General features: G+C 42.0%; 1 protein-coding gene across 3 annotated transcripts; it reads left to right on the top strand.

The window, feature by feature from the left end:
* The first annotated feature begins 12 nt into the window (after positions 1-12).
* brpf1 (bromodomain and PHD finger containing, 1) lies at positions 13-27,238 on the top strand. 3 transcript variants are annotated; one of them, XM_017705707.2, is made up of 16 exons: positions 13-293; positions 1,668-2,441; positions 3,105-3,294; positions 5,101-5,388; positions 7,958-8,469; positions 10,646-10,817; positions 11,290-11,421; positions 11,521-11,649; positions 12,136-12,511; positions 13,369-13,677; positions 14,500-14,778; positions 16,020-16,167; positions 19,291-19,424; positions 20,570-20,685; positions 21,730-21,884; positions 24,701-27,238. In XM_017705707.2, exons 2-16 carry the CDS (start codon positions 1,708-1,710, stop codon positions 24,882-24,884), a joined length of 3,858 nt encoding a protein of 1,285 aa, XP_017561196.1. In that variant the 5' UTR covers positions 13-293; positions 1,668-1,707; the 3' UTR covers positions 24,885-27,238. The 3 variants fall into 3 exon arrangements, with proteins under 3 accessions (XP_017561196.1, XP_037392088.1, XP_037392089.1); XM_037536191.1 differs by lacking the exon at positions 13-293 and adding an exon at positions 309-680; XM_037536192.1 differs by lacking the exon at positions 13-293 and adding an exon at positions 711-913.
* The last annotated feature ends 267 nt before the right edge of the window (positions 27,239-27,505 follow it).

Genomic DNA, 27,505 nt, shown 5'->3' with positions numbered 1-27,505 from the left:
TCATGGCGCACAGGATTAGTCGTTCGAGGCAGAGATCCGCATTCGCACATTCGTGTATCTTCATAGCCTGACGGAAACACAGAGAAACTGTGAAATGCTTTCGTTTCGTCCATTATAATCGTCCAGTGTGGACTACAGCGACCTCTCTCCGTCAGAAACGGACACAGAGTGACCTCCGCGGAGGAATGTGCTCGTCTACGGCGACGTGAAAGCCGCCGCCTGATTCGTAGATCGGTGGAGTTCAAAACAGGTCCAAGAAGGAAGTAACGTAGGCGATTTTTTATCCGGCCCATGTGCGTACTACTTACTTGTTTTCACCGAAACGAACGCCTCAAGGCTTTCTGTCACAGTGTTTGTTATGTTTAGATATTTTACACAGTTAGGGTTAGGTCGCTAATGTGCCAGAGCCCATCGTGTGAAAATGGCGAATGTGCAAACACGCGCCTATGGCATTCAACTGTAGCCCCTTTTGTTCGCATTAGTTCCTGTATTATCTTCTGTAAAATCAAATCACCTGATATTTATTCTTACTTTCTCAAATCAGCACAGCCGGTGCCGTCTCCGTTTAGACTCGCCGGTACACGGGGGAGCAAGCCAGCGGGGATTTCTTCCCTTCTTCGTTGGAACTGAAGGCTGTGGTATTGATATTGTGCTGCCATTGACCAGAGCCAGGCGGAGTAGTGAGTGTTTACTAGTTCCTATCTGCAGTGGTCGCGGGAATATACCGGGTTAAACGCGAGTTCCTCGAGGGTCTTGTCGAATTTACATGTGTGCGAGGCGGAGAAAGCTCCTTTTCGTTTCCGCGAAGGCGCTTGAGCCACACTGGAAGCAGTTAGCCGCGGTTAGCTGCTGCACCTTCGTTGCAGTATTGCAGTAAAACCGCGGCGACACCGCTGAACAGCCGTGTTTGAGGGCAAGTGTGCGCCGACTTTTTAAATACATTCACAAACTTGAAAAGGCCTCCAAACTTGCGTGTTTCAACTGTTGAATGGGCGTCGCTTTGATGTGCTGTGAAGAGGCTGAATGAAGGGACTCGGTGGAGGGAAACGTTGTCATGAGACGCTCCTGCAGCCCGAGCACACTCAAAACACTGAACTGGCCCGACACGTCTTGCCATTTGAACAGTTTTCACAGCGTCGTTTTTAGGCGTTTCTGGTTCTGCTTGAGCTTCTCGTAGCCCCTGTGGGAAGACGTTAGACGTTAGCTTCTCAAACTGCTTATTACCGAAAAACTTAGCTAACGTTTGTTGTTTACATCCAGCTGGTGGCACCTGTAACTTCTACCTCGTCGCCGTTTAACGGAAATTTGACTGCAGTGACAGACGAGCTCATTATTCCCAACACGCCAGTACATTTGAGTAAAAAACGGTACTTTGTGAGGGACGTTTTCAGCTGTGAGCCCACTGTTTAGCTTCGTTTTGACAGGAGGACTGTTTATAGGTCCTGCAGTTCTGGATAAACTGCTTTGTCTGTTTGTCCTTTAGAGCGAATAGTTTGGTAGCCAGTGTAGAGCAGAGCGGTCAGGTAACTGGCCATGCTTGGCACATAACTGAGTATTACGTACTGATGAATTCGCAACCGTTTCACTGCTGTTTACCTTCTGAATTTACTTAAGTATGTATGTTTGTGAGGTGGAGACTAACATATTACACTCTCTCCCTTTTTCAGATGTAAGCTGGACTTCTCCCCTGCAGGGTCCGCTGACAGCATGGGGCTGGACTTTGATGTGAAAACGTTCTGTCACAACCTGCGGGCCACCAAGCCGCCCTACGAGTGTCCTGTAGAAACCTGCCGCAAAGTCTACAAGAGCTACAGTGGCATCGAGTACCACCTGTACCATTATGATCACGACAACCCCCCTCCTGCCCAGGGCACGCCCCAGAAAAAACGGAAGGGCCGCCCCCCACGAGTCTCTCTGTCCGGTTCGGGCGACGGGGCTGACTCTAGTGGCCCTGGGGTTCCTGGACAGGGTGGGACGCCTGGCAGCCCGGCAGACCACTCTGAGCACTCCCATTCTCCTGGCAGGGAGACGATGACGTATGCCCAAGCTCAGCGCATGGTTGAACTGGAGATCCACGGCAAAGTGCACCGGGTCAGCATCTTCGAGGACCTGGATGTAGTTTCAGAGGAGGATAGCGAGGCCGAGGACACACCCACATCTGGAGCAGGAGGCTCCACCGCATGTAACGGGGGTGATGGAGGTGGGACTGAGGGTGGTGGCAACGGAAAGGACAGGCCGGACACTCCTGCAGCAGCCAATGGGGGGAAAGGGGCTGGGGCCACACCCAAAGCGGGCAAGCACAAGAGTAAAGAGAAAAAGAAAGAGGGCTCACATCACCATGGTAACATGCCTGGTCCAGCCGTGAAGCTGCCTGAAGCAGTGTTCCGGGAGCTGGATCAGGAGAGGCCAGATGCACCACCACGTGCACTGTCTTATTACAGGTGGGCATGTGCACACAAAATTAAACTTAAAATGACCCCAAATTTAGTCAGTCAGCCAAGACCTGGTTAGTGTTTTGCACCTGTTTGCTGCTACTTTCAAGTAGCTAAGTGCAGAACTAAAGAAGCAAATTGCAAACATCAAACATTTCTTGGGCAATCTGCTACATATGAGGTGAATATTGTGTATATTTTATTTTTGCCAAACTATTATTTGAGGGTCGGGTGTTCATTATTGTTGATAGTTGTCAGTTAACCATGGTAATCTGCAAACTCCTTTATAATTGCTCTCCTCCAAGTGAATTCAGCTGTCTGAGCAGGAGTTTCTAAAGACTTGTTGGATGTCATCACATATCTAAGAGGATGCATCTGTATGCCTTTATACTCCCAGATTGGTTGGTATCGGAAGTTTGGGGAGATTTAGACAGCAGGTGGGAATTGCTGAGAACTGATGCTGGGGAAATAATAGGCCACACATTTTCAAATAAAAAATGATGAGATTCTCCAAGCCTCTAAGCTGGAGACAGAACAGGCTGTTATGATATTTAGTTGTGATATGATCTGATGTTAAACCTGTCTGATGCCTAGTGCAGTCAGTACAACTTAAGATATATGTGCCAGAAGTTTTCTTTGATTTAGTCGGCCTCGTTCATTTTCTCCCCATAGGTACATAGATAAGTCGGTGGAGGAGTTGGATGAGGAGGTAGAGTACGACATTGATGAAGAAGACTACATCTGGCTGGACATCATGAATGACAAGCGGCGCAGCGATGGAGTAACGCCGATCCCCCAAGAGGTTTTTGAGTACCTGATGGATCGTCTGGAGAAGGAATCCTACTTTGAAAGTCACAACAAGGTTTGTTGGAGATCTTCAGATACTTCTCACTGTTGTTTAGGCTCTTTCCAGCAAGATTAATGTGAGAATGTTCACCTCAAGTGGTTAAAGGAATACTTCACATGATGATGCTGGTATATGCAACCCGTTAGCTCGATCTCATGTGAGCAGTGCAAATTGGCCCATCATTCATTGTTGGCAGGGTTATAGCATTTCTAGGTAGATTGACTCCTTAAAGTTTTAGTTCTTCCTTCAACCATAGAAACATCTCTGTTGTTGTAAACATCTGGTGACTTACTCTAGCATGAGCATGTAAACATCTCTGGTGACTTCCCCATTATCCTCCAGCTGTGCTTATGACACACACAGAGTATGTACTAAATAATGGCAATGCCACATAAAATACTCCTTGGCCATTTTATCAGCTACCCCTACGATAAAGTTGCCCTTTGTAGGTTTGTATTTACTGACTAATATTTGTTGCTGCACATTTTATCAACCACTCTCTGTACAATCATTAATAGAAAGGACCCCCACTGATCAGATATATATTTTGGAGTTGTGGACCATTGTTAGCACAGCAGTGAAACCATCGTGGTGGTGGCATGGAAGTGTGTGTGCTGCGCTGGTCCAAATATATCAGGCACAGCAATGTTGCTGACACCTCAGTGTCATAGCTGAGCTTAAAATGGTCTTCTAGCCAAAACCACCCAGACCACAGTCCAGTCTCTACTTGTACAATTACAAGGCACCAGCAAAGTGGTCGTGTCTAATAGAGAGGACGGTATGTGTACACAATGTTTAAAAGCTGCAGCAACACTGCTGTATCTGATCCATTTGAAATAGTGTAGCACAGTACCACGCCGATGTCAGTGCGGTACTGAGAATGATCCACCACCCAAAAAGTACCTGGTCAGCAGCGGTCCTGCAGTAGTCCTTTTCCACTGATTGGTAGAGGGGGAGTTGATTAATTGGGCAGCAACAGTGGGGCTACAGGCAGTAAATGTAAAACTACAAAGTGCTCCTGTATGGTAGGTGAAGGGGGTAAATGGCTAAAGAGAACAGTATTTTCACGGCAGTGTTAACATTATTTTTTACACCACCTGTATATTGCTGGTAGCAGGCATTTTCAAAACCTGAAAAGCATAAAATATGGAGATTGAGCCAAGGAGGCATATTTAATGGATTGCTATTGGCTATATTAACCCTGATTCAGTTCTAATCCTTTGTTAAGGTAATAAAAAACAAAAAAACAAAACACATGCGTAAACATTTTGCGTTAACTGGTATGTGCCTCTATGTTCATGCTTGCTTTCTGCATTGGTGTAAACAACTTATTTCAATAGCACAAGTCATTATTTGAACTAATCAGCTTTTATTAAATACCTTGGATGTAAACCGTTTTTTGCCTTGTAGTTGTGTTTACCACTACATGAACAATCGGTATACGGTCAGATATCTTGTTCTACAGGGAATACTTTTTTATTCAGGGAAATGGGTACAAAATCTTTAACCTCCCTATCTCTTCCCTGTACATTTTTAGCAGATACACTTTTCCAGAACAGCTTGATATGCAATATGGTAGACAAATGCAGTCTTAGCAGTCTTGCATGCATTCCTGCCTGGACAGGGAATTGAACCCTGCTATTCTGTGTGCAAGGCGGTGGAGTTATCCAGTGTACTCTCTGGCTGCTTTATGCATAGTATCACTTGAGATTTACATATGATGACATGTATTGGAACAACCCAGTTAAATGCTTCTCCATTTGGCGGTCTCTCACTCCCTCTTCATTTGTCTTCCCAAATGTCTTGATCTTTCCCCTGCAGGGTGACCCCAACTCCCTGATTGATGAGGACGCCGTGTGCTGCATCTGCAATGATGGCGAGTGCCAGAACAGTAATGTAATCCTGTTTTGTGACATGTGTAACCTGGCTGTGCACCAGGAGTGTTATGGGGTGCCCTACATCCCTGAGGGCCAATGGTTGTGCCGCCGATGCCTGCAATCGCCCTCCAGAGCTGTAGACTGCGCCCTCTGCCCCAACAAGGGTGGAGCCTTTAAACAGACTGATGATGCCCGATGGGCACATGTTGTGTGCGCGCTGTGGATACCTGAGGTGAGTGTGTTTGTGTGTGTGTGCTGGTGGTGTGTGTGTGTGTGTATAGTTAGGTGTTAGACAGAAGTTTCGGCACCTTTAATTTATGTGAATGGCAAGCAGAGCTGAGCTGTTGTAATATAATTAGTCATGCCATACATAAAAATGTGAAGCATTTCTACCACAATCAGTAAGCCATTTCATTATTTGTTATAGACAGCTCAATAGTAGCAGATACATATATAAAATGATTATAAAACCGCAATCGCAAAAAATTTGGGACGCTGTGTAAAATGTAAATTAAAACTGAACGCAATCATTTTGCAAATCTCATAGACCCATATTTTATTCACAGTAGAACGTAGAACATGCACATCATTTAGAACTCAATGGCAGCAACGCATCTCAAAAAAGTCGGGACAGGGGCACCGAAAGGTTGGATAACAAGTGGTACTAATTAATAACAGTTGGAGGAGCAATTTAGAGAGGCAGAGTCTCTCAGAAGCAGAGAAGCAGAGGTTCACCAATCTGTGAAAAACTACATTTTTGAACAATTTCAGAAAAATGTTCCTATAAGTAAAATTTACTTTGAATATCCCACCATCTACAGTACGTAATATCATCAAAAGATTCAGAGAATCTGGAGAAATCTCTGTAAGCAAGGGACAGGGCTGACGGTCAACATTGGATGCTTGTGATCTTTGGTCCGTCCTGCAGCACTGCATTGAAAACAGGCATGACTCTGTACTGGATATCACTGCATGGGCTCAGGAACACTTTCAGAAATCATTGTCTGTAAACACAGTTCACCATGCAATCCATAAACACCAGTTAAAGCTGTATCATGCAAAGAAGAAGCCACATGTCAACACAGTCCAGAAATGCTGCCATCTTCTCTGGGTCAAAGCTCATTTAAAATGGACTGAGGCAAAATGGAAAACTGTTGTGTGGTCAGATTTATCAAACTGTGGAATTCTTTTTGGAAACCGCAGATGCCGTGTCCTGCAAAAGAGAAGAGGGACCAGCTTGTTATCCGCACACAGTTCAAAAGTCTGCATCTCTGATGGTTGGGGTTGCGTTATTGCCTAAGGCCTGGGCAGCTTGCACATCTAGAAAGGCTCTATCAATGCTGAATATATCTATATCAATATTGAGGTTCTAGAAAAAACATTTGCTCCCATCCAGACGTCTCTTTCAGGGAGGGCCTTGCATATTTAGGCAAGACAATGCTAAACCACACACTGCATCCACCACAACAGCATGGCTTTACAGAAGAGTCCGGGTGCTGAAGCAGCCTCTCTGAAGTCCAGAGCTTTCATGTATAGAAAACATTTAGCGCATCATGAAACAAAAAATCCAGCAAAGAAGACCCAGGACTGTTGAGCAGTTAGAATCCTAATTTTTGCATGCCAACTTTTTTGGGATTTGAGTTGTATTTTGACTTTACAGTTTTAATCACATTCCCATAATGCTAATGCTGAAGGCTCAGTATAACACAAACAATATTGTTTTATTTTTTGTTGAGAACGCCTGAATTCCAGCATAACTGTATAGTGAATGTATAGTGATACAATAGCAAAATCCTTTTTGGTTGAAAGTTATGAAGTGGCTGCTAAGATTACATTTAGAAAATGATAGATTGTTTCTTGCTTCTCATCCTGGAAGACTGTACAGTGATTAGGCTCATCGTTCAGCGTTTGACCACTAAAGTAAGTGAATGCATTTGAAAACGGGGGATTTGTGAAATGAGGGTTCAGAAATGTTAGATCACAGACAGAAAGCTGTTTAGTAGGGCTGCACCATGAATCATATTTTTATCATCATCACAATATGCACAAAAGTTGTTAAGGGCTGCCGTTCCTGAACTTTGTGATTGTAGGCTGCAAACACTTACAGAAAAGCTGTTCAAGGAATCCTGACTGTTTCTCATTTATGTTCTGCAGACTACAAATTGCCCACAAGGGGGTGCCATTAGCAGTCAGATAGCTTTTGATGCTTCATAAGGGCAGTGCTTCTCATCAGTGGCAGTGTGACCTTTCTCAGTGTTAGAGGGCTGTTAGTATGTAATTATCTTTATTATTCCCAATAATAAATAGTGCTTTGAACTTTTTCTAGTTAGATTGAAAAGTCTGTACTTGTGGCACATTCAGTCAGGTACACTATTTTAATAATTGTTTATTGTTTCTCCTGTTGCTTTCTTGACATCCATAAATGTTATGGAACATCGCATTTCATGTCCAAATCTTGTTGCTTTTGGTATTTCAATTACAAAGACGGTCTGACGGAAAGAATTTATCATGAGCACTGCACACCAGTTTGCTTTTAAAATGATGATTTGTCAAACCCAACCACAGCTAATACGTGCAAGTTTGTATTAAAATATTTGATATCAGAAAACTGAAGCACTCTTGTGCAAATGTAGCTAACAACTAATGGAAGCTTAAAGCCATCCATCAGCGCTGCACAAACTTGCCTCAAACCACAGTAAATTGTTAAGTAGTGTCCATTATACTTGCATATTGCTTATTTCCTATCTCTCTTCATTTCTGTCCTCTTCTTCTAACCTACTTGATTCTCCCTCCGTCCTCAGGTCTGCTTTGCCAACACCGTCTTCCTGGAGCCCATCGACAGCATCGAGCACATCCCGCCAGCACGGTGGAAGCTGACCTGCTACATCTGCAAGCAGCGCGGCTCGGGCGCCTGCATCCAGTGCCACAAAGCCAACTGCTACACGGCCTTCCACGTTACCTGCGCCCAGCAGGCCGGCCTCTACATGAAGATGGAGCCCGTGCGCGAGACAGGCGCCAATGGCACCTCCTTCAGCGTCCGTAAGACAGCCTACTGTGACATCCACACCCCTCCAGGCTCAGCCCGCCCCTTGGGTGGAGTAGGCGGAGCCAGCACTTCCCACAGCGAGGGAGAGGCTGAGGACGAGGAGGATGTGGGTGGAGTTGGCGAGGAGGAGGGGAAGGGGTGGAGCTCAGAAAGGGCCAAACGAGCCAAGGCCAAATCCAGGAGGAAGATGAAGAGAGCGAGGAAGATCCTGGCAGAGAGAAGAGCGGCCGCACCGGTGGTGTCAGTGCCATGCATACCACCACACAGGTAAAATCGCTTTTAGGTCATGCAGATACACAATTCCTTAAATATTTGTTCGGCTCGAGTCGCAATCAGATTGCACATTCAGGTTTCTCGTAGGCCACATCCCACGTGTAACAGCAGTGGCTGCTTGCCTTCAACCAAGGAGTGTATATATAAGATACACTGACAGTTAAGTCCACTTCCTTGCATCTACATTTGTTACCTATTTTATCAGGTCCACTAACTATATAGTGCACTTTATAGTTGTAAAGTTCCATGTTGTTAGCCATTTCACCCTTTTTTTTTTTTGATGGTGAGAGACATTCTTGTTGCAGAGTTTGTGTTAGTCGTCCTCTAGTCCTTTATCAGTGGTCACAGGATGCTGTTGACTGGATATTTTTGGTTGGTGTACTATTCTCAGTCCAGCGGTTACACTGAGGTGTTTAAAAACTCCTGCAGCCCTGCTGTAGTGTGCCACACACACTAACACACCACCACATTAGTGTTACCGCAGTGCTGAGAATGACCCACCACCCAAATAGTACCTGCTCTTTGGTCTTATGTGAGTCAAAACCATTGAAGAACAGGAGGCTTGTAAGAAAAAGTCTGTTTAAATAAACAGCCTGGGATCACAGGTTGTCTTTGAAGTCTTTATATTCTTGCAACAAGGGAGCAGGTTATACACAAAGCCTGAATGCAAATGCTCCAAAAGAGACAGATGAACGAGGTTCTTATAGCTAAGCAGGCAGTGTCCGGCTTCCTTCACAGTTAACCGCACCAGTTCTCGGCGGTTAATTCGAGAAGCGCTTCCCGAGAACTGGTGCAGCTCCTTTTAGCTTCGTGTACACATATTTTAATGCTTATACACATTTTAATCCGTACATGATCTCATAGAGCATTATTAGAACATTTTTTCTTACATGATCTTGCAGAGCACAGGTCACAGCATAGAATATAATCTTCTGTTACGGCATAAAGTTCAGTTTTTCTAACAGGGCTAAAATTATTATCCTGAGAAATGCAGAGAAACGGATTACAGACTAAGTACGGACTACGGTCTGGAATTGCAGAACTATAAAGTGCTTCTACAAAGTAAGTGGACATGATAAATGAGCAGTGAGTGTAGATGCAAAGAAGTGTACTTGATGAAGTGGCCAGTCTGTGTAGATCCCATTTACTCCTTTTTAATCATTACTTTGCTGTGCTTGTTGATGCAGATCATGGATTTTTGTTACATTGGAGGCTCTCAAGAAGAAGCTGTTCTTTTTATTTCAAATCCATGTAAAAGCTGTGTTTGAAAGTAAGGGCTACAAAGGGCTATTATAGGAACATGCAGCATGAGAGAATCTGTATGAATGAATGCGTCGGGCGGAAGGTGCAGATGAACAGTTGGAATTTTGGTCAAAACATGCAGCAGCTGTTGCTTTTAATGAAAGTCAGTGGGGAAAAAAAAACTAATGAAAATTGCAAAATTGGGCTTTAGCCTATACCACAACAGACGGTTTGAAGGGTCAAACTATGAAATGTGGTTACGTCCTTGGAGAAAAAGGTGGTGTTAATAGGAACTGTGACTGTAAAGTTACTGATCATGCAAGTATATCATCAGTCCCTCCTCCTAGTTCCTGTTGTTTCAGCTTACTAGATAATTAGCTCATTGTGTATATAAATTACCTGAAAGCCCAAATTATTGCTATTGTATGTAAAACGTGATCAAATCTGAAAGCTAATAAATTATCAATTTATTTTAGCAAGTATCAATCATTTTAACTTGATAAACAGTGTATTATTTACAGTTTGATAACTTCTTGAGATTACCAAAACATTTTCAGTTAAACCTCAGTTAAAACTGAGTAACATAACAGCATTGCTAGTGTAGATTGTATGTAAAGGTTTTGTTGATTTTCTAAGTGAAAATTAGAACCCATTCACTACAGAGAACACACCTCTGCACAACTTAGTGTTTATTTGCTGATTTTGTTGGGGTGAAAAACCAAAATGTGTCCCCTGCAACAGTAATGACGCTTTTGTAATGACACCCCCAGTACATGTAATATATCCTGACTGTCTATCGGACACAAGCTCGGTCAAGTTCGAACAGGGTATTTGCTGGCTCACATTCAAAACTCATTGCTATGGATCTCCCCTCTTTTTGTTTACCTGCATCATCTCTCTTTCTTCTTCCTCCTCTCCATCTCTCTAGGCTCAGTAAGATCACAGCCAATCTGACTGTACCCAGAAAGAGTCAGTTTATGCAGAGGCTGCATGCCTACTGGACCTTAAAGAGACAGAGTCGCAATGGTGTCCCCCTGCTGCGGCGGCTGCAGACACACCTGCAGTCCCAGCGCAACCCTGAGCCCATTCCTATAGCCACGGTAAATACATGCAATCATTCCTATTTCATGTACGCTCCTGAAGTCTGTTCTTATTGAAGCAGCTATGAACACAAACATAAGCACTAAGCTAATCACTCTACTCTGTGGTGCTCAGGGTCCTAGTGATTCTGCTGATTTGTTTCAAATTTTCTTCTCTTTGGTTTTCTGTGATTGAATTTGTATTGTTTCTCAAAGCTTTTTTTCTCCTCTGCATAGTTTTGACAGTAAACATACCTAGGTAACTTTCCTAACTCTCTGGACAGTTTTTACCATTGTGAATGAAAAAACTAGACCACTTCTGACTAAAAAGTAAAAGGTATCAAGCGTCTGCGCTAACAGCAGATTAAGGAATATGATGGAGTGATCATATAAGTACATCCTGTTTTTATAAGTACCTCCATATAAGTACATCCTGTTTTTATGTCTGAATACCGTAGTGGCACTTGGTTGATCACTTGTTTTGTGTGAGTAGAGGGACAGTGAGGAGAAGCATGCAGCACTGAAGGAGCAGCTGAAGGCATGGCAGAGACTCCGGCATGACCTGGAGAGAGCCAGGCTGTTGGTTGAGCTCATCCGCAAGAGAGAAAAACTCAAGAGGGAGGCGGTGAGACACACACGCACACTGTTTTCTGCTAAAAGATTCTCCATTTGGCTCAATAGATGCACGTTTTCGTGTGTAACTATGACTGTTGTTTGTGTGTAGATTAAGATTCAACAGCTGGCTTTGGAGATGCAGTTGACTCCATTCCTAAGGTTGCTGAGGACAACTCTGGACCAGCTGCAAGAAAGAGACACCAGCAACTTTTTCACTGAGCCAGTCTCACTGAATGAGGTAAACCAGTTTTACCTATAACAAAAGAATTGGGACAGGTGCAAGTTTACATGTTGCATCATCTTTTCCTTTAACTACACTTAAGAATTGTTTGGAGATGTAAGGCACCAACTGATGCAGTTTTGAAAGGCGAATTGTTTTGCCACTCTTCTGTCTTCGGCTGTGCAACTGTACCGGGTCTTCATTGTTGTGTGTTGCTCTTAAAATTATGCATTTTACAACAGCCATGCTTTTTATTCTTTGGTCTAAAGAAAACAGCGTCCATTATGTCTGTAAATAATCTGGACGGTTGACTTGTCAGACTACAGTACATGCACCAGTACAATACAGACTAGCTTAAACCCGGAGAAGTTGACAGCATTTCTAAAACATAGCTTCCACTTTGTGTAGTACAGTCTTATCTTGCATTTGGAACAAGCTTTTTTGTCAAAGTATTTCCAAGCCCAAGTCTGTGTGTCTCTGTGACTCTGCGTGTCTGTCTCTTAGGTCCCTGACTACCTGGATCACATCGAGCGACCGATGGACTTTCAGACCATGAAGCTGAGTTTGGAGTCTCATCACTATCTCAGCTTTGAAGCATTTGAGGCAGACTTCCTGCTCATCGTCAACAACTGTCTGAAATACAATGCCAAAGACACAGTCTTCTACCGGGCAGCACTGCGGCTGCGGGAGACAGGGGGCGCTGTTCTGCGGCAGGCTCGGCGTCAGGCAGAGCGGATTGGCTACGATTATGACACGGGCATGCATCTCCCTCGAGAGCCCAGCCCTGAGTCGCCATGTGAAAGGGACAGGGAGAGGGAGAGGGAGCGGGAGAGAGAGCGGGAGCGGGACAGAGAGAGATCACCTTCCATCAACGAAGATGGTGAGTTGATGATCCATTGTCTCCAGTGGTGGATCTTTCTGTTGATTTGTGTATATTTTACTTTATTTTCGTCTTTCCAGAGCATTTGATTATTTTTCCCCCTCTTTGTTTCAGTCATGCACACCCGCTGCTGGTAACTTTCTCATATTTGTACTCAAACAAGGTACTTACAGCGAGGACATAAAATGCAACCTTTGATAAAGTTATTTGATATCACAGTGACAATAGCAAAAGCAATAAAAGCATCATTCAACTAATAGCAACTGTATTATTTACATCAGAACTTTTTACTCAGAATCAGTTCAAGCCCAGTGCAGGGAAGCACTTGTTGGGCTTTTAATGCTACATTCTTGCCAGATTTTGTAGAATCAGTTTAGTAGCCTGAAAACGTCCTTAATGATCTGCTTGATGCCAAGCAGGCTGTTGTTTTAGAGGGAATGTGCCATCATAGTTGTAGGGATGTATTCAAAGTGCCCTGCCAAACTTATTCAGCATTATCTGGCCTGTATGTTAATTAGCTTGCTTGTTGCAGCTAGCAGATTGATTGATTGTTCAGTGCTTTGCAAAGTGGAATGGACGTTCATTTGCAAATCTGTTGTTTGTGGGCTCTATGTGAATTCAGCTAGATCACACCTACACACACATTCTCAGCCCTTCACTTACTGTTGATCCACTTTTGAATGTCACAAAGTTTCCTATTAACTCCACCACAGGATTAGGCATCATCATTCTTTATGGCTGCACTGGGTTCAGTTGGTTCCCACTTTACTGGTGTCACACAGAAAATATTGATCATTTGACCCACTGAATACAAATAATGGCTTGTTGTCTTCTTCTAATTTCTCTTTTTCTCTCAGACCTGCTCTTGGCTGAGAACTGGCGGAGGCTGCCACTGGAGGAGCAGCTGCGGATCTTGCAAGAGCGGTTCGATGAGGTCAGCTCAGGAAAGCACAGCATTGGCCGTTCACGGCGAGCCAAAGCCCTGAGGAAGGAAATGACTGTAATTAAGCGCAAACTAGCGCACCAGCGCGAGGGAATAGCCGGCATGGCAAGCCGTGACTCAGGAGCCTCAGGAGAGAGGGGCTCTGTGCTAGCGCATCACGCCTCAGGGTCCACCCGTCATGATGAGGGAGGGGAGAGCAGCAGCCAGGAGATCGGTGGGAAAGGTGACTTCATATTTGAAAATGCTAGATGCCTTTTACGCTGTATGAATCTTACTATGAATGGACCAAATGGAGATTGTCCAACAGAGAGAACACACTCCTGATCATTTTGATGCTCAATTACTGTTTATTTGTTGAATGTAACTTGTTGGGTGCAAAATATTAAATCTTTTTTTCCCCTCAATATGTTAGACTAATAAATGGAGATTGTGCACTAAATTTGGCAGAAAAATTACGTTTGAACTTTTTTTTTTTTTAGTGCAGTGTGTTCATTTCAACAAAATCTGTCATTTGAATTACATACCAACTGTAACACAGCGAGTTCCAAAAGTCTGTGACGATTAGTGAAAGGCCTTTTGTTTTCACTCAATTCTAATACTATGCAAGGTTTTTCAAACAAATTATATTATCAGCCCAACAATATGTGGGAAAAGTAGAGTTTTCTAAATATTTACATGAATTTCAGAACATTTTAGTAATTCCTGTGTCTCCATTTGCTTTAATGATGGTGTGTGCTCAAAAGCGAGACTGGTTAACTAGAAATAGTGCAGAATGTAAAATTTCTTTTGTTTTTGTTCTTTGTTTTTTTTTTTTTTTCTTTCTTCAAAATTCTAACATCTACATAATAATGACATAATGCCCGACGTGTGCTACATAAAATGTTACAAGACACAAGTTATTGACCTTGTTTTTTTCTCTCTCTCTCCGTTTCTCTCTCTCTCTCTCTCTCTCTCTCCGTTTCTCTCTCTCTCTCTCTCTCGCTCTCTGTTTTTCTCTCTCTCTCTCTCTCTCTCTCTCTCTCTCTCTCTCTCTCTCTCTTTCTAGATATCAATGCATCTGCCTCCACACTTGCCTCTGAAGTGGGACGCAGAACTTCTGTTCTCTTCTCCAAAAAGAACCCAAAGGCCACAGGCCCACCCAAGCGGCCGGGCCGGCCCCCAAAAAACCGAGAGGCACTACACAACGTTGGGGGAGTGAACTCCAGTCCTATAGGCCCCCCACAGCTCCCCCTACTGACCTCTGTGCGCCAACGCAAACGACCCCGCAGTCCTCGTTCCAGTTCCAGCTCTGAGAGTGACAGTGATAACGAGCACCTGATACTGGGTACAGGCACACATATATACACACACACACACATGCCCACACACACAATCTTGTAATGTTACTGTTATGGAGGTTTTCCACTGAACTGTACACAGACTGGCCACTGTAAGACCACCTTGTATCTCAAGAGTCATGAGGCTTTTTATTGTCATTCCATCTATGTACAAGCACACAGTGGAGCGAAATTAAGTTCCTCCTGGAATAGGGTGCAACAAAACAAAATAGACAGTACAGACTCGGTGCAAATGTACAGACATAAGTGTACAAAAAAATTAAACTAGAAGCAATACAATCATTAAAACAGACACCGTAAACAGACAATACAGCGCAGTATTAACATGACACTCATTTCTGAGCACGAGGTAGTGAGGATAAGGTGCAAAGATATTTAACATGCTGTGATATGAGAATATACACAGTCAGATTATAACATACATGAACACAGCAGTTACTCTTTGTCCGTATTTCTGCACCCTTTGTCTATTTTATCAGCTCCACTTACCATATAGGAGCACTTTGTAGTTCTATAATTACAGACAGTAGTTCATCTGTTTCTCTGCGTAGTTTGTTAGACCCTTTTTAGCCCAATCTTCAGCCTGTACAATCTGTGGTGGTGAAGTGGCTAATCCAGCTCTTGATCCATTCATACAATTGTATGCAAAGGTTTGGGCAACTTAGTCAAATAAGGCATTTTGTTGATTTTCCAAGTGAAAATAAGTTAAGACATTGTCTACAGAGAACACACTTCTGCACATTTTAATGCACATTTTAATTTTACATATAACATAAATGTGGTTATATTAAATTGTTGTACTTTTTTTTCAACATGTGAAACAAAATAAATGAGTAAAATGTTTACAAATGTACACAGAAAAATTTAAGTTTGTTTCCTGTAAGGAATGTGTTAACTTATTGTCACTTAAATTACCCAATCATATAAATGTTGTTATGTTCAAATTTTTGCATATGACTGTACACATCCGTAGTGCTGCAATTTATCAGTGGCATGTTGCTTTTTACCTCTGAACTCAACATGGCGCCACTGGGCTTAAACTAGTTTTAAATTCTTTCAGTTTTGTTCCCCAACACTTAAATTGTACAAGATCATAAACTTGCCTTTTCCAGTCCTTTAAGATTAAGGTTATTTGCATTATTGTATAACACCATGCCACTATGACTTTGTGCGATTTGCCTTACTAGAGTCTAAATTCAAGTTAAGTTTATCACTCACTGTCCCGCAGGTCTGCCCAGTAATGGTTTTGATGGAGGCAGTCAGCCAGTGACCGAGAGTTTCCGTGTATACAGGAATGAGAGGAGTTTACCTCGCTCCAGCTCTGACTCAGAGTCTACCACCAGCAGCAGTAGCAGCGCAGCTTCCGACAGAACCAGGTAAACACATGCATAGAAAGTCACACACACAAAAACACACACACACATTTTCTAAGCCAAAGTCACATATCATTTACATATAATTTATATGCTGCATATAGTTTAGATGGGTTGGCCATCACCACAGTAATATGCAGGCATATAATATGTAATGTTTTAGAACTGGGCTGGCTTAGTAGAAAGCTGATATACCAGTTTATGACACTGGTTAGAATTCTTTTTAAGGTATTGGTTTTGTGAAACTCTGGTTTAGCTAAATGGCCCAGAGACCTCACTCAGGGACATTTTAGCAGTCCCTCATCTCCTGCTGTGTAGTGAGTTGCAGTCTGAGAGAATCTGTTTAGCAAGTGGGTGGCCAGTAGAGAGAGATATGAAAAGAATAGCCTTTTGGAGTCAGCATTTAACTTCGTATAGCTTGCCTTCTTGCCTTGTTTCTGCTACCTTTGTGATGCACGTATGAGACAAGTGATTTGAAAAATTTAGATGTGAAACATCCAGAGAAGCTCTACTGCGTTCTGCTTTTTTTATTTTAACCATATTGCCCACTCCTGGGCTGATCTGAATAATTTTAAGCCACAAAACTAAACAAAACAGTAATTGCTATTATATGGAAAATGTTAGAAATAAATAAATTATAGCTGGTTCGAATAAACCCATTCTTAATTTATGTAGGACACAAATCACCTTACCCTACGACAAACTGCACCACTTTCCCTTCAGCCATTGAAACTAAAAGAGCAAAGATGCCTCAGAAGACACATGTGGGAGGACTTTAAAATCATCTGAGCTATCATATCATATGTAGCAGATACACTACATTGCCAAAAGTATTCACTCGCCTGCCTTCTCACACATATGAACTTGAGTGGCATCCCATTCTTAATCCATAGTGTTAAATATGACGTTGGCCCACCCTTTGCAGCTATAACAGCTTCAACTCTTCTGGGAAGTCTTTCCACAAGGGTTAGGAGTGTATTTATGGGAATATCTGACCGTTCTTCCAGAAGCGCATTTGTGAGGTCAGACACTGATGTTGGATGAGAAGGCCTGGCTCACAGTCTCCACCCTAATTCATCCTGAAGATGTTCTGTTGGGTTGAGGTCAGGACTCTGTGCAGGCCAGTCAAGTTCTTCCACACCAAAACTTGTTCATCCATGTCTTTGTGGACCTGCTTTGTGCACTGGTGAAAGGGGCCGTCCCCAAACTGTTCCCACAGAGTTGGTAGCATGAAATTATCCAAAATCTCTTGGTCTGCTGAAGCATTGAGTTCATTTCACTGGAACTAAGGGGCCGAACCCAACTCCTGAAAACAACCCCACACCATAATCCCCCCTCCACCAAACTTTACACTCGGCACAATGCAGTCAGACAAGTACCGTCTCCTGGTACCAAACCCAGACTCGTCCATCAGATTGCCAGATGGAGACGCATGATTCATCACTCCAGAGAACACGTCTCCACTGCTCTAGAGTCCAGTGGCGGAGCTTTACACCAATGCATTTGACGATTTGCATTGTGCTTGGTGATGTAAGGCTTGGATGCAGCTGCTCGGCCATGGAAACCCATTCCATGAAGCTCTCTACGCTGTTCTTGAGCTGATCTGAAGGCCACATGAAGTTTGGAGGTCTGTAGTGATTGACTCTGCAGAAAGTTGGTGACCTCTGCGCACTATGCCCCTCAGCACCCGCTGTCATTTTACATGGCCGACCATTTCATGGCTGAGTTGCTGTCGTTCCCAATCTCTTACACTTTGTTATAATACAACTGACGGTTGACTGTGGAATATTTAGTAGTGAGGAAATTTCATTTACTAGACTTGTTGCCAGTTGGCATCCTATCACAGTACCATGCTGGAATTCCCGAGAGCGACCCATTCTATCACTAATGTCTGTAGAAGCAGTCTGCAGGCCTAGGTGCTTGGTATTATACACCTGTGGCCATGGAAGTGGTTGGAACACCTGAATTCAATTATTTGGATGGGTGACTGAATACTTTTGGCAATATAGTGTATATTCACGTTTCACCCAGGCCTAATCACAGTGCTGCGTTGGAGTGAACTGTAGATTAATTGCTGGTTTTGAAAAGCTTATTTCATTTCAAACATTTAAAGCTATGTTTATTTTTTAAGGCGCTCTGACTTGAAAATGACACATGTAAAGTGTAACCATAGTAACAGGCATTTTGATTACATTACTTTAAGGGGTCTAAATAAGATGAAAACTTGCTTAAACAGCCAAATTACATCAGCTCACCATTTATAATGATTGGAGCCTTTTTTTTTTCTTCACTTTCTTATTGTGCATTCACTCACCCAGAACTGTGCTCCAGACATTTATAGACTTCTTAGAAGAAATGTTCCTTTTTTTATCTTCTGGTCACTGTTTATAGTTACTAATTTACCACAAGTCACACTTGTAGAAACTTTTTCCAGAAAGTAAGTTCTGCAATCAAGTCGGTAATTAGCATTGAATATGTGGTTTTCATTTCTTGGAACCTTTTAAAATGTTTTTTTAAAGTGACTAAGACTGACTAATACAATTTTGAATCATAGTTTTGAAATAAGTCAGAGTTCATGAACAAAAAAAATGTTCACATTTCACTGTTAATGTAAGTTTCTATATTAGAATTGCTGTCCCTGTGACTTCTCATACAGCTACCGTCTATGATGGATGGTGTGTAGCCTCTGTGAATAATGACCCAGATATAGAATATAATGTGACACTCGGTTGAATCATCTGTTTGAGTTGATGCGATGCAAAATGCACATTTTGACCCAAAATGAATTAGAGGGAAGTAACAAGTAAGTGTGATGAGTTCGGCAAAATGTTGATGAGGCATAGCAGTTTTTTTTGTTGTAGCAAACACCTCCACAGTGTTGCTGAGCAAGGCACTAAATTTCTATGATGGCGGAACGCCATACGACCATTTCTAGAAGCATGTAAAAATGTAAAAACAAGCCCAGTAGTGTAAACTTTTCCAAGAGCATATATTCAAAATTGCATGTATGAATCAGCACAGCTTGAAAATCAAAGAATGTATGGAAATGTGTAGGGCTACTTCTGACTCTCACCCTCTCTCTCTTGCTCTCTCTTACTGTTGCTCTATTATCAATCTACCCATCAGTACCACTCCTTCTAAACACGGCCGTGGCAAGCCCTCATTCTCCCGCTCAGCATTTCAAGAGGACAGCAGTGAGGAAACGTCAGGAACAGAGAATGACTCTTACTCTGTGGGAGGTGCCAGAGGGGTTTCTCATTGTAAGTTTATCCTCGTACTTCTGCTAGGGATGACCATGGTTATTTGAATATTCAGGTTTCTGAACTTGTATAATACAAGGGGCTGAATGTAGTAGTTGTTTATTTAATGGGGCATGTGTAGTTTGAAATACAACCCCAATTCCAGTGAAGTTGGGACGTTGTGTAAAACATAAATAAAAACAGAATACGATGATTTGCAAATCCTTTTTAAACCTATATTCAATTGAATACACTACAAAGACAAGATATTTAATGTTGAAAGAGATAAACTTTGTTTTTTGCAAATATTCACTCATTTTGAATTTGATGCCTTTGATTCCTTAGAGATGCTGGTCTATGTTGACTTGATTACATCATGTAATTGCTCCAGATGTCTGAACTGCATATTCATGTTAAAAATCTCTGATTCTTCTGCTCTACTGGGTTCAGATCAGAAGTCATTGTCGTGTTAATGGAACCAGTAAATTGTAGCCTTAAAGGAATGCACTGATCCGATATCTTGTATTGTTTAGAAAATGCTGGATCAGATATCATGGCACTATAAGGAACGAAATCCGATCCATACACTGTCCTTAACCTAGCCTGAAAATAGCACAGAGTTGATTGTAGTGCTGCAAAACAAAGCCAAGTAGGTGACATGATAACAGTAGGCTCAGAGTAGTAGCAGAGTTTTGCTAAAACACTGGAAATTCTTGTCAGAACACTGCAGCAAGAGCAACTCAGTGAATTTCAGCTCACTTACAGACATTGTATTATGGTAAAAGGGGGAAAGAACATCTAAAAACATAGTCCGCTTCGACTAACCTCCACAGTACTTAATATAAAAATATTGGATTAGTATTGGCTGGTATCGGTACGAAAGCTTTCAATATCAGTATTGGTATCAGAACAGAAAGAAGTGGTTATTGAGCCGTCACTACTTCTGGCAGGAGACGCTTTAAAGGCTTGCCTCATTTCTGGTGTGTGTGGTGATGTTTGTTTTGGCCATGTACACTGGGTGTAATGACATCAGTGTGCCACCTCCCACAGTCTGACCCCTTAGGTGAGACCAAGGGCCGAGTAAGTTGTATACCTTGAAAAAGTGTAAGAAAAAAAACAAAACCCTACAAAGTATATAGAGCTGCAATGTTGTTTGTCTATTCCAGTGGTGCGAGGCAGGGGTAGGTCAGGCTGCTGGATGAGCTCGACAGACTACACCTCCCTGGATGCACTAGACCTAGTATGGGCCAAGTGTCGAGGATATCCCTCTTACCCTGCTTTGGTAAGTCTTACCAACGTACTGACTCGCACCGTACACACCATTAATGGAGACACACACACACACACCTCCTTTCACATACCAACCTGCAAAACATACACAAGTGACCTCATTACTCTGGTGGTGAAGGAAGCATAACATCTTTCTGTGCATTGCTTTCTTTGTGTTTTTATAGTCTTAAATTAGTCTTTATTAGTCTATAAATTGGTGCACTTTCTTAACATTTCTTCTATATTTAGCGTCTTTGTTTGCTGATACCTAATGTTAAAACAGGGCTGCTGACCAGGCTGGTAAACATGTGAGAATTGTTGTTGGATCAAACCTTTGAAATTTATTGAATGATGAATTTAAAATCGTGTGCTTTTGGGTTTGAAATAACGCAGCAGGATTCGGTGGCAAAATACTGACATATTGACAAATGTAGAATGAGTCAGCGAATAGCTACGTAGCTGCATCATCCCACTGAACATTTTCATGGCCCTGAACCTGGTTTTTAAGCATTCCACTTCAAACTGTGTCCGTGTAGTAATGCCATTGGAACAGTTACCCTCCGTGCTCAGAAAAAGAGACCAAACGCATCTCGGCACCTTCAGAGATTGTTTACATTTGAAGTACCATTGCTCAGTTCTGAGTTTTTGCTCAGATCTGTTTTTTTCCTTTACTGAATCGTTCATGTTTGTGTTTGTTAGTGGCTTCTCTGTTTACTGTGAACAAACATGCCCTTTGGATTGATTGTCTAGTGCACATTCTCATCAGTAGCGACACGTGAATGAATCATATGCATCAGAAACAAGCCTTCATAAATTTAATTGCCAATTTGCTCTCAGCAGTTCAATATTAGAGCGAGGTCAGCTCTATTGCTCTGGCAGTGATTTACTGCCACTAACTAGAATTTAGGTGCTGCTGCCACTGAATGATGGTGCAGGAATTCTGCGCTCATTAAGGTCTTTTGGCCACAAAGCGGCAATGTATCCAATCTGGGACCACAAAAGAACATAGTCTTTGAGAAGTTTTGGGGTCCTGTTGATCATCTTTTCTCTCTGTCAGATTATTGACCCCAAGATGCCACGGGAAGGAGTGTTCCACCGGGGCGTGCCGATCCCCGTTCCCCCTCTGGAGGTGCTGAAACTGGGTGAGCAGATGACCCAAGAGGCACGGGAACATCTCTTTCTCGTGCTCTTCTTCGACAACAAGAGGACCTGGTGAGTCACAGCCAATGCATATTCTACAAATTTGCACTTCCAAGTGTGCTGTGTATATTTGCATACCAGGTTTTAAGTTGAGCTGTACCGCACCTCGCCTCTTCGTCAGATCGGTCTTGCACTTGGGGGTGTTTTTGCTAACAACTTGAAACCTGGTGACGTGGCCATGGCTTTGAAGTATGCTGTGAAAGTCATGTGGGTTATGATTGCCATTGGTTTGTTCAAGCTAACTGCAACTTCACTGCGGTACAGAACAGTCACTCCTTCTGCATCTATGCATAATTTTACCCAATTTATTAAAAATTGATCTCATCAGATCATCAACAAGTTCCTACGTCTTCTGACTCGGTCTTCTACTGATGTTGACATGAAGCCTCGTCCTCCGCACACTAAGAAGTGGTTTCTTTGCAGTGAATCTTCCAGTCAGGCCAGAGGCGATTTGTTCAGAACAGTTGTGACTGAATCATATTTTCTTGGGAAACCGTTTATTAATTGTTTATTAAACGTTATTCTGATTAATTTGATGCTAGATTCTAAGGTTGCTTTTCGAGTACCTGATTGTGTTTGGTTGCCATAAGTGTTTTTTCTTTGTATTGTGCAGTTTTATAGTAAGCATGGGCACTTGCTCCTTAGCAATACTGGCTGACAAAAGCAATCATCTGGGTCCCCAGATATAGTTGATCAGCCAAGACATCTTTATTGTACAGTATTTGCTTCTTTTGTTTGTTTCTGGAGTTACAAGGCTGATGTTTCTAACAGACAGCAGAAGAAGTAGCCACTTGCCCAAACTCTTGGATATGATTTATGACCCAGTAGTAGTAAACAGTGTAACAACCAAGTTCTTCAGCACTCTGCTTGAAATTCTCCCTAAAGTATGTTTTTCAAAGCCTACAAATATGTGCAGATATTGCAACTATGTTAGTGTAATATTAAGAGTCAGAAATGTTTTAAATCACATTTAAAGTGAATATGATAATGTCCCTCATGGTAAGGTGTTTTTTTTTTTTTTTTTTTTTTTTTTTTTTGAGAAAATGACTGGTTTAGCCTTCGGCCTAGAATGGACAATAGACTGCTATCCACGCTCAGCCAGTCAGGAGCATTCTCATGCACGGTCTCAAAGCCTGGTCCTTGCAACACTGTGACAAACCAGATGGCAGCTGGTACTGAAACTGAATGGCTGTAACAGTTACTAACGTCCAGCATTATCTTAGAGTCAGATGTAAGCATCAGTGTATGGGATGCACATGTGAGGCAAGTGTCGTGAACCAACATTTAGCACCAGTTTTGTAAGGTCTAGCTGCGTATTAACATGTACATTTATTGTTCAGGTTCTTTTTTTTTTCTATTGTTGTAAAAAACCTTTTAACTGTAAAAAACAGTTTTAAGGCAGTTGTTGAATGTAGTTCTTATTAGACGTAAAGGGACATCCTAGAATAATAAACCACGTTTGGCATACAAAAACGGGTTAATGTAAGCATAGTTCTGTTTGAGATGTATCTTTAAAAAAAATACACTTCACCCTGATATTCATACCGAAATCACCCACAACTAGGATACAATAGGACTTGGTGTGCAATGCACAAATGAACAGAACTTCACTGTGTAGCTGAACACTGCAGATAGCCATTTTAAGCAGGTATGCGCAACTGAATAAATACCTGTGTGATGAAAGAAATTTGAGTGACTGTTGGCTTATAGTATTTGCTGGCTATGGTAACCTCAGAATTCTAGTGATAAACTACAGAAGCAAAATTTGGACACCAGATGCATCTTAGCTGACTGTATCTAGGGTAAGTAAACATCTGTGTAAACTCATTTAGATACCATGTCTAATAAGGCATAGATCATTTTGAGATCAGGTTTCCAACAGGCTACTGTATGTAAGCTTCTTCAACAAGCAATAAGTTATTAAATGCATCAGACTAAAGATTTTTGGTATATTTATTTCTACTGATGTTGACACTTCTAATTTGTTAAAAGAAGCATTTTTGGTAGCACATTTTCCGCTAAACTGCAAAGTAAAGTATTTTTGTTAGCAGACAGCAAATATACAACGTTCATAACAAAGGAAGAGCTGCATTCTGTGTCTAGTGTGCATCCTGTGCTGAAGAACAAAGAGTGGTAAATAGGGCAGAGGAAATATGCATAAGTCAGTGTGCTGAAATGCAGAAATAAATGCTGAAAAAGAAACGGTGCAGTGTGGTTAGAAACACAGATGTATGGACTGGAGTAAGTGTGTATGTGAATGTACATGTTTATATGATGGTTTATTGAAATTTACACAATTTGTCTCTTACTCTTAATGTAGTCAACCAGCCGAGATGTAACTGTTGTCTGAAGTGTTCGCTTATGTTTTGCCTCTTATTTTAATTTTGCATTTAAAAATAACAAATGCAGTTTCCAGATACAGGCTTCAGTTCCAGGAATGTTGGGACAGTATGTAAAATGCAAATAAATATAGCAGTAATTTGTAAATGTATATTAACTTGCATTTAAATGAAAATGGCTCCAAGATATTTAATGTCCTCCTATATGGATGTCTTTTATTAAATATATGCTTGTTCTGAAATTGATGCCTGTAAGACACCAGAAATCATAGATGGGGCAATTTAAGACTATGAACCTTGTGAATAAACATCCAAAACATGAGCTTCCAATATTTATCTACATAGGCTTTGTAGCTCCTCAGCAAAGTTAAAGACGGAAACTTTGGAGACTGAACATGTCCTGGCTTTTTACTACATTTTGGGGGAAATCAGACCCCCCGCCCCCCCACCCCTCCCCATTTAACCATCTCTTTTACTGTATGTATGCAGGCAATGGTTGCCCCGCTCTAAGCTGGTCCCGCTGGGTGTGGATCAGGAGCTGGATAAGGAGAAGATGCTGGAAGGCAGGAAGTCCAACATCAGGAAATCTGTCCAGGTGGCTTATCACCGAGCCATGCAGCACCGCAACAAAGTGCAGGGAGATCCCAGCAGCGATACCAGCGACAGTGACTGAACATACACACAGCTCACACGCAGTGAGCGAGCATGCATGTACACCTGATAAGATCAACAGTTTACATTGATAGAAGTCACACAGATAGACTTGGGCATACGCTTGCATGTACGCCGACTTCCGCTCAGCAAACCGGCTCTTTGGTGCTAAAGCTACTTCGAGTACGGTGTTTGGTGCGTGGTGGTCGTGTGGAAGCAGTGGTTAGGGGTCTAGTGTATAGTGACTGTTGTCAAGTCTTGCGTGTGTCCAGATGTGTAAATATATATCGTGATAGAATGTTTTGTAGAGGGGCTCTTTTCAGTGTCACAGAGCAGTTCCATGTCTAGATAGTGAACACACACACACACACACACACACACACACTCACACTCTCTCTCTCATACCTCACACTACATCCAGTGTTTAATCTAAGGTGGTATACCTGTGTGGACTGAAGTTTGATAATGGAATTATAAGTTATTGAGTCACAGTTCTTCACTATCAGGATTTGGGCAAACTGAAATACTTGTGCTGGAGTTGCTCTATATAGACGAAATTCAATATTGCGATTGTACTGCTACACTACCATTCAAAAGTCTGGAATCACTTGCCATATTAACAGTTTTGTTATTTTTTATAAGCTTCCCATACTCTTGGTAGCGTTTTTCTCTAATACTTGGTTAAGCACCCAGTCGCCTTAATGACAGAGCCAGTTTTGTCAGGTAACGATTACGCTAGTCTCTTGAGAGAGTTCCTGTCCATTGTGGCCCATTAACGTTATGCTTTATGTCTGAGGGACATAATAACTTCCACTAACTTTGTGCTTCACATCTGAGTAGAACACAACATTGACACTCCCACATTCCATAGTAACAACTGTATGGTGTTTAGATGTAATGTATTCAACAGGATTTGATGGAACACTGATCAGCAAAATCACCACATCTCAATCCCAATTCTCCTTTGGAGCAACAAGTGAAATGTTGAGTCTCACACACACACACACACACACTCTGACTGAAATGTGCCCCCCGTTTGTGGAAGAGTGGGCTAGAATAGACAGCATATCAAGAGACTGGATTGGTGATGGTATTGAGTGCAAAGGGACACCAAGTATTAGACTACTTTTTGTCTTGATGGCTTACCAAAATAACTTGCGCAATGTGGATTTAAATATAACGAACTATTTAACAAGAGCTCTTTTTTAGAGGTTTTATTCAAGAATTCTATGAACAAAAAGTGAAAAAAAACAATATACTGTAATTGCTTATTTGAATTTTTATGTCAGGCATTCTGACTGAGGAGATGATCTCCACTTTTGAAATACGAAAAATTTTTATTGTAACTTCATTCTCGATGAAATAGAGCTTTCTTTGTCATTTTAGACTCTTCTCCAGCTCTGTTCATCATTCTGGACATGTCTAGCACATTCCTAGTGTTCTACGAATTTTGTTAAACCTGTGAAGTTGCACAGGACTAAAGTGGTTTTCTACACTAGTGTGCAACCAAAGTTTTTATATTGTTGAAAATATTCAGAACTTTTGAACAGCAGTTTCCAACTTTTGAACGCTAGTGTACATTGTGATTATGATGTAGCTTACTATTTAAAACCGAATCATTGATATGACCATGGAAAATACTGGATTGTGTTTTTATTTATGTGATTTGTTGGACACCGTTCATCCAGAACACCCGCAGAAACACATCTGGAACGTCAGGGGTTGGTCGAGATGTTCAAAGCACACAAACATCTAGTCATTGGTTAGAGGCCACATATTGTAACGTTGTGCCATATTAGTATTAAAGAAACGGTACCTTGTTCCACCCTAACATTCCGACACGGCATACACACTTGAGTGTAGTGTGCTCTTTGTGAGTGTATTTGTGCGCACAATTGGCCCGTCTGCATGCAAAGCTGAATGCGAGAAAGGAAAAAGTGTTTTGTGTATGCATGTCCATCCACTTGTGATGCTGTATGTGAGTCAGAAGCTGTATTTGTGTGTGAAAGAGAGCGAGTGGGCGAATGTGTATGGGTGAGAATGAGACCGCACAGCATGCCATCCTCACTTTAAATCAAGCAATTCTAGACTGAAGAATCGTTTATTTATTTGTCCACGCAAATCATGTCAGTCCCCCTCCTCACACACGTGTACACACTACACACAAATACACTTCCACAGGTCTCGTGTCATGGTGTATCCGTCATCTTTCGGTTTTGTATTTTTCCCGTGGACTGTATTGTGTATTCCGAAGGACTAAAGGGAGGGGCGGGGTGTTCTCTTGTCTGGTCTCATGCCAGTCCTGTCACTGTAGAACTTTTATATATAAAAGAAACCTAAGATAGAATTTAATAATAAAAAAGATTGAGTTTTTTATGCCTGTCTGAATGATGTTTTATTTCTGCTAAAAATGTGTTTTTACACAGCTGCCCTCCCTTACCCCAAATCAGCGAAGACGTCCAAAAAGATGTCCAAAATTTCTTTAGGTTTGCACAGGATCTGCCCAGCTAATGTAGCTAATGTTCTACTTCATGAAAGCCTAAACCCCAATAATGTGTGTAAAATACGCACCTCACACTGTCCCACATTACCAAGTAATAAACAGACATGCTTACGGAAACATGAACAGTGAGGGGTACAGGT

Source organism: Pygocentrus nattereri, chromosome 29 (assembly GCF_015220715.1).
Source record: "Pygocentrus nattereri isolate fPygNat1 chromosome 29, fPygNat1.pri, whole genome shotgun sequence".
Lineage (NCBI taxonomy): Eukaryota > Metazoa > Chordata > Actinopteri > Characiformes > Serrasalmidae > Pygocentrus > Pygocentrus nattereri.
This window is presented reverse-complemented; position numbering and strand designations above follow the sequence as displayed.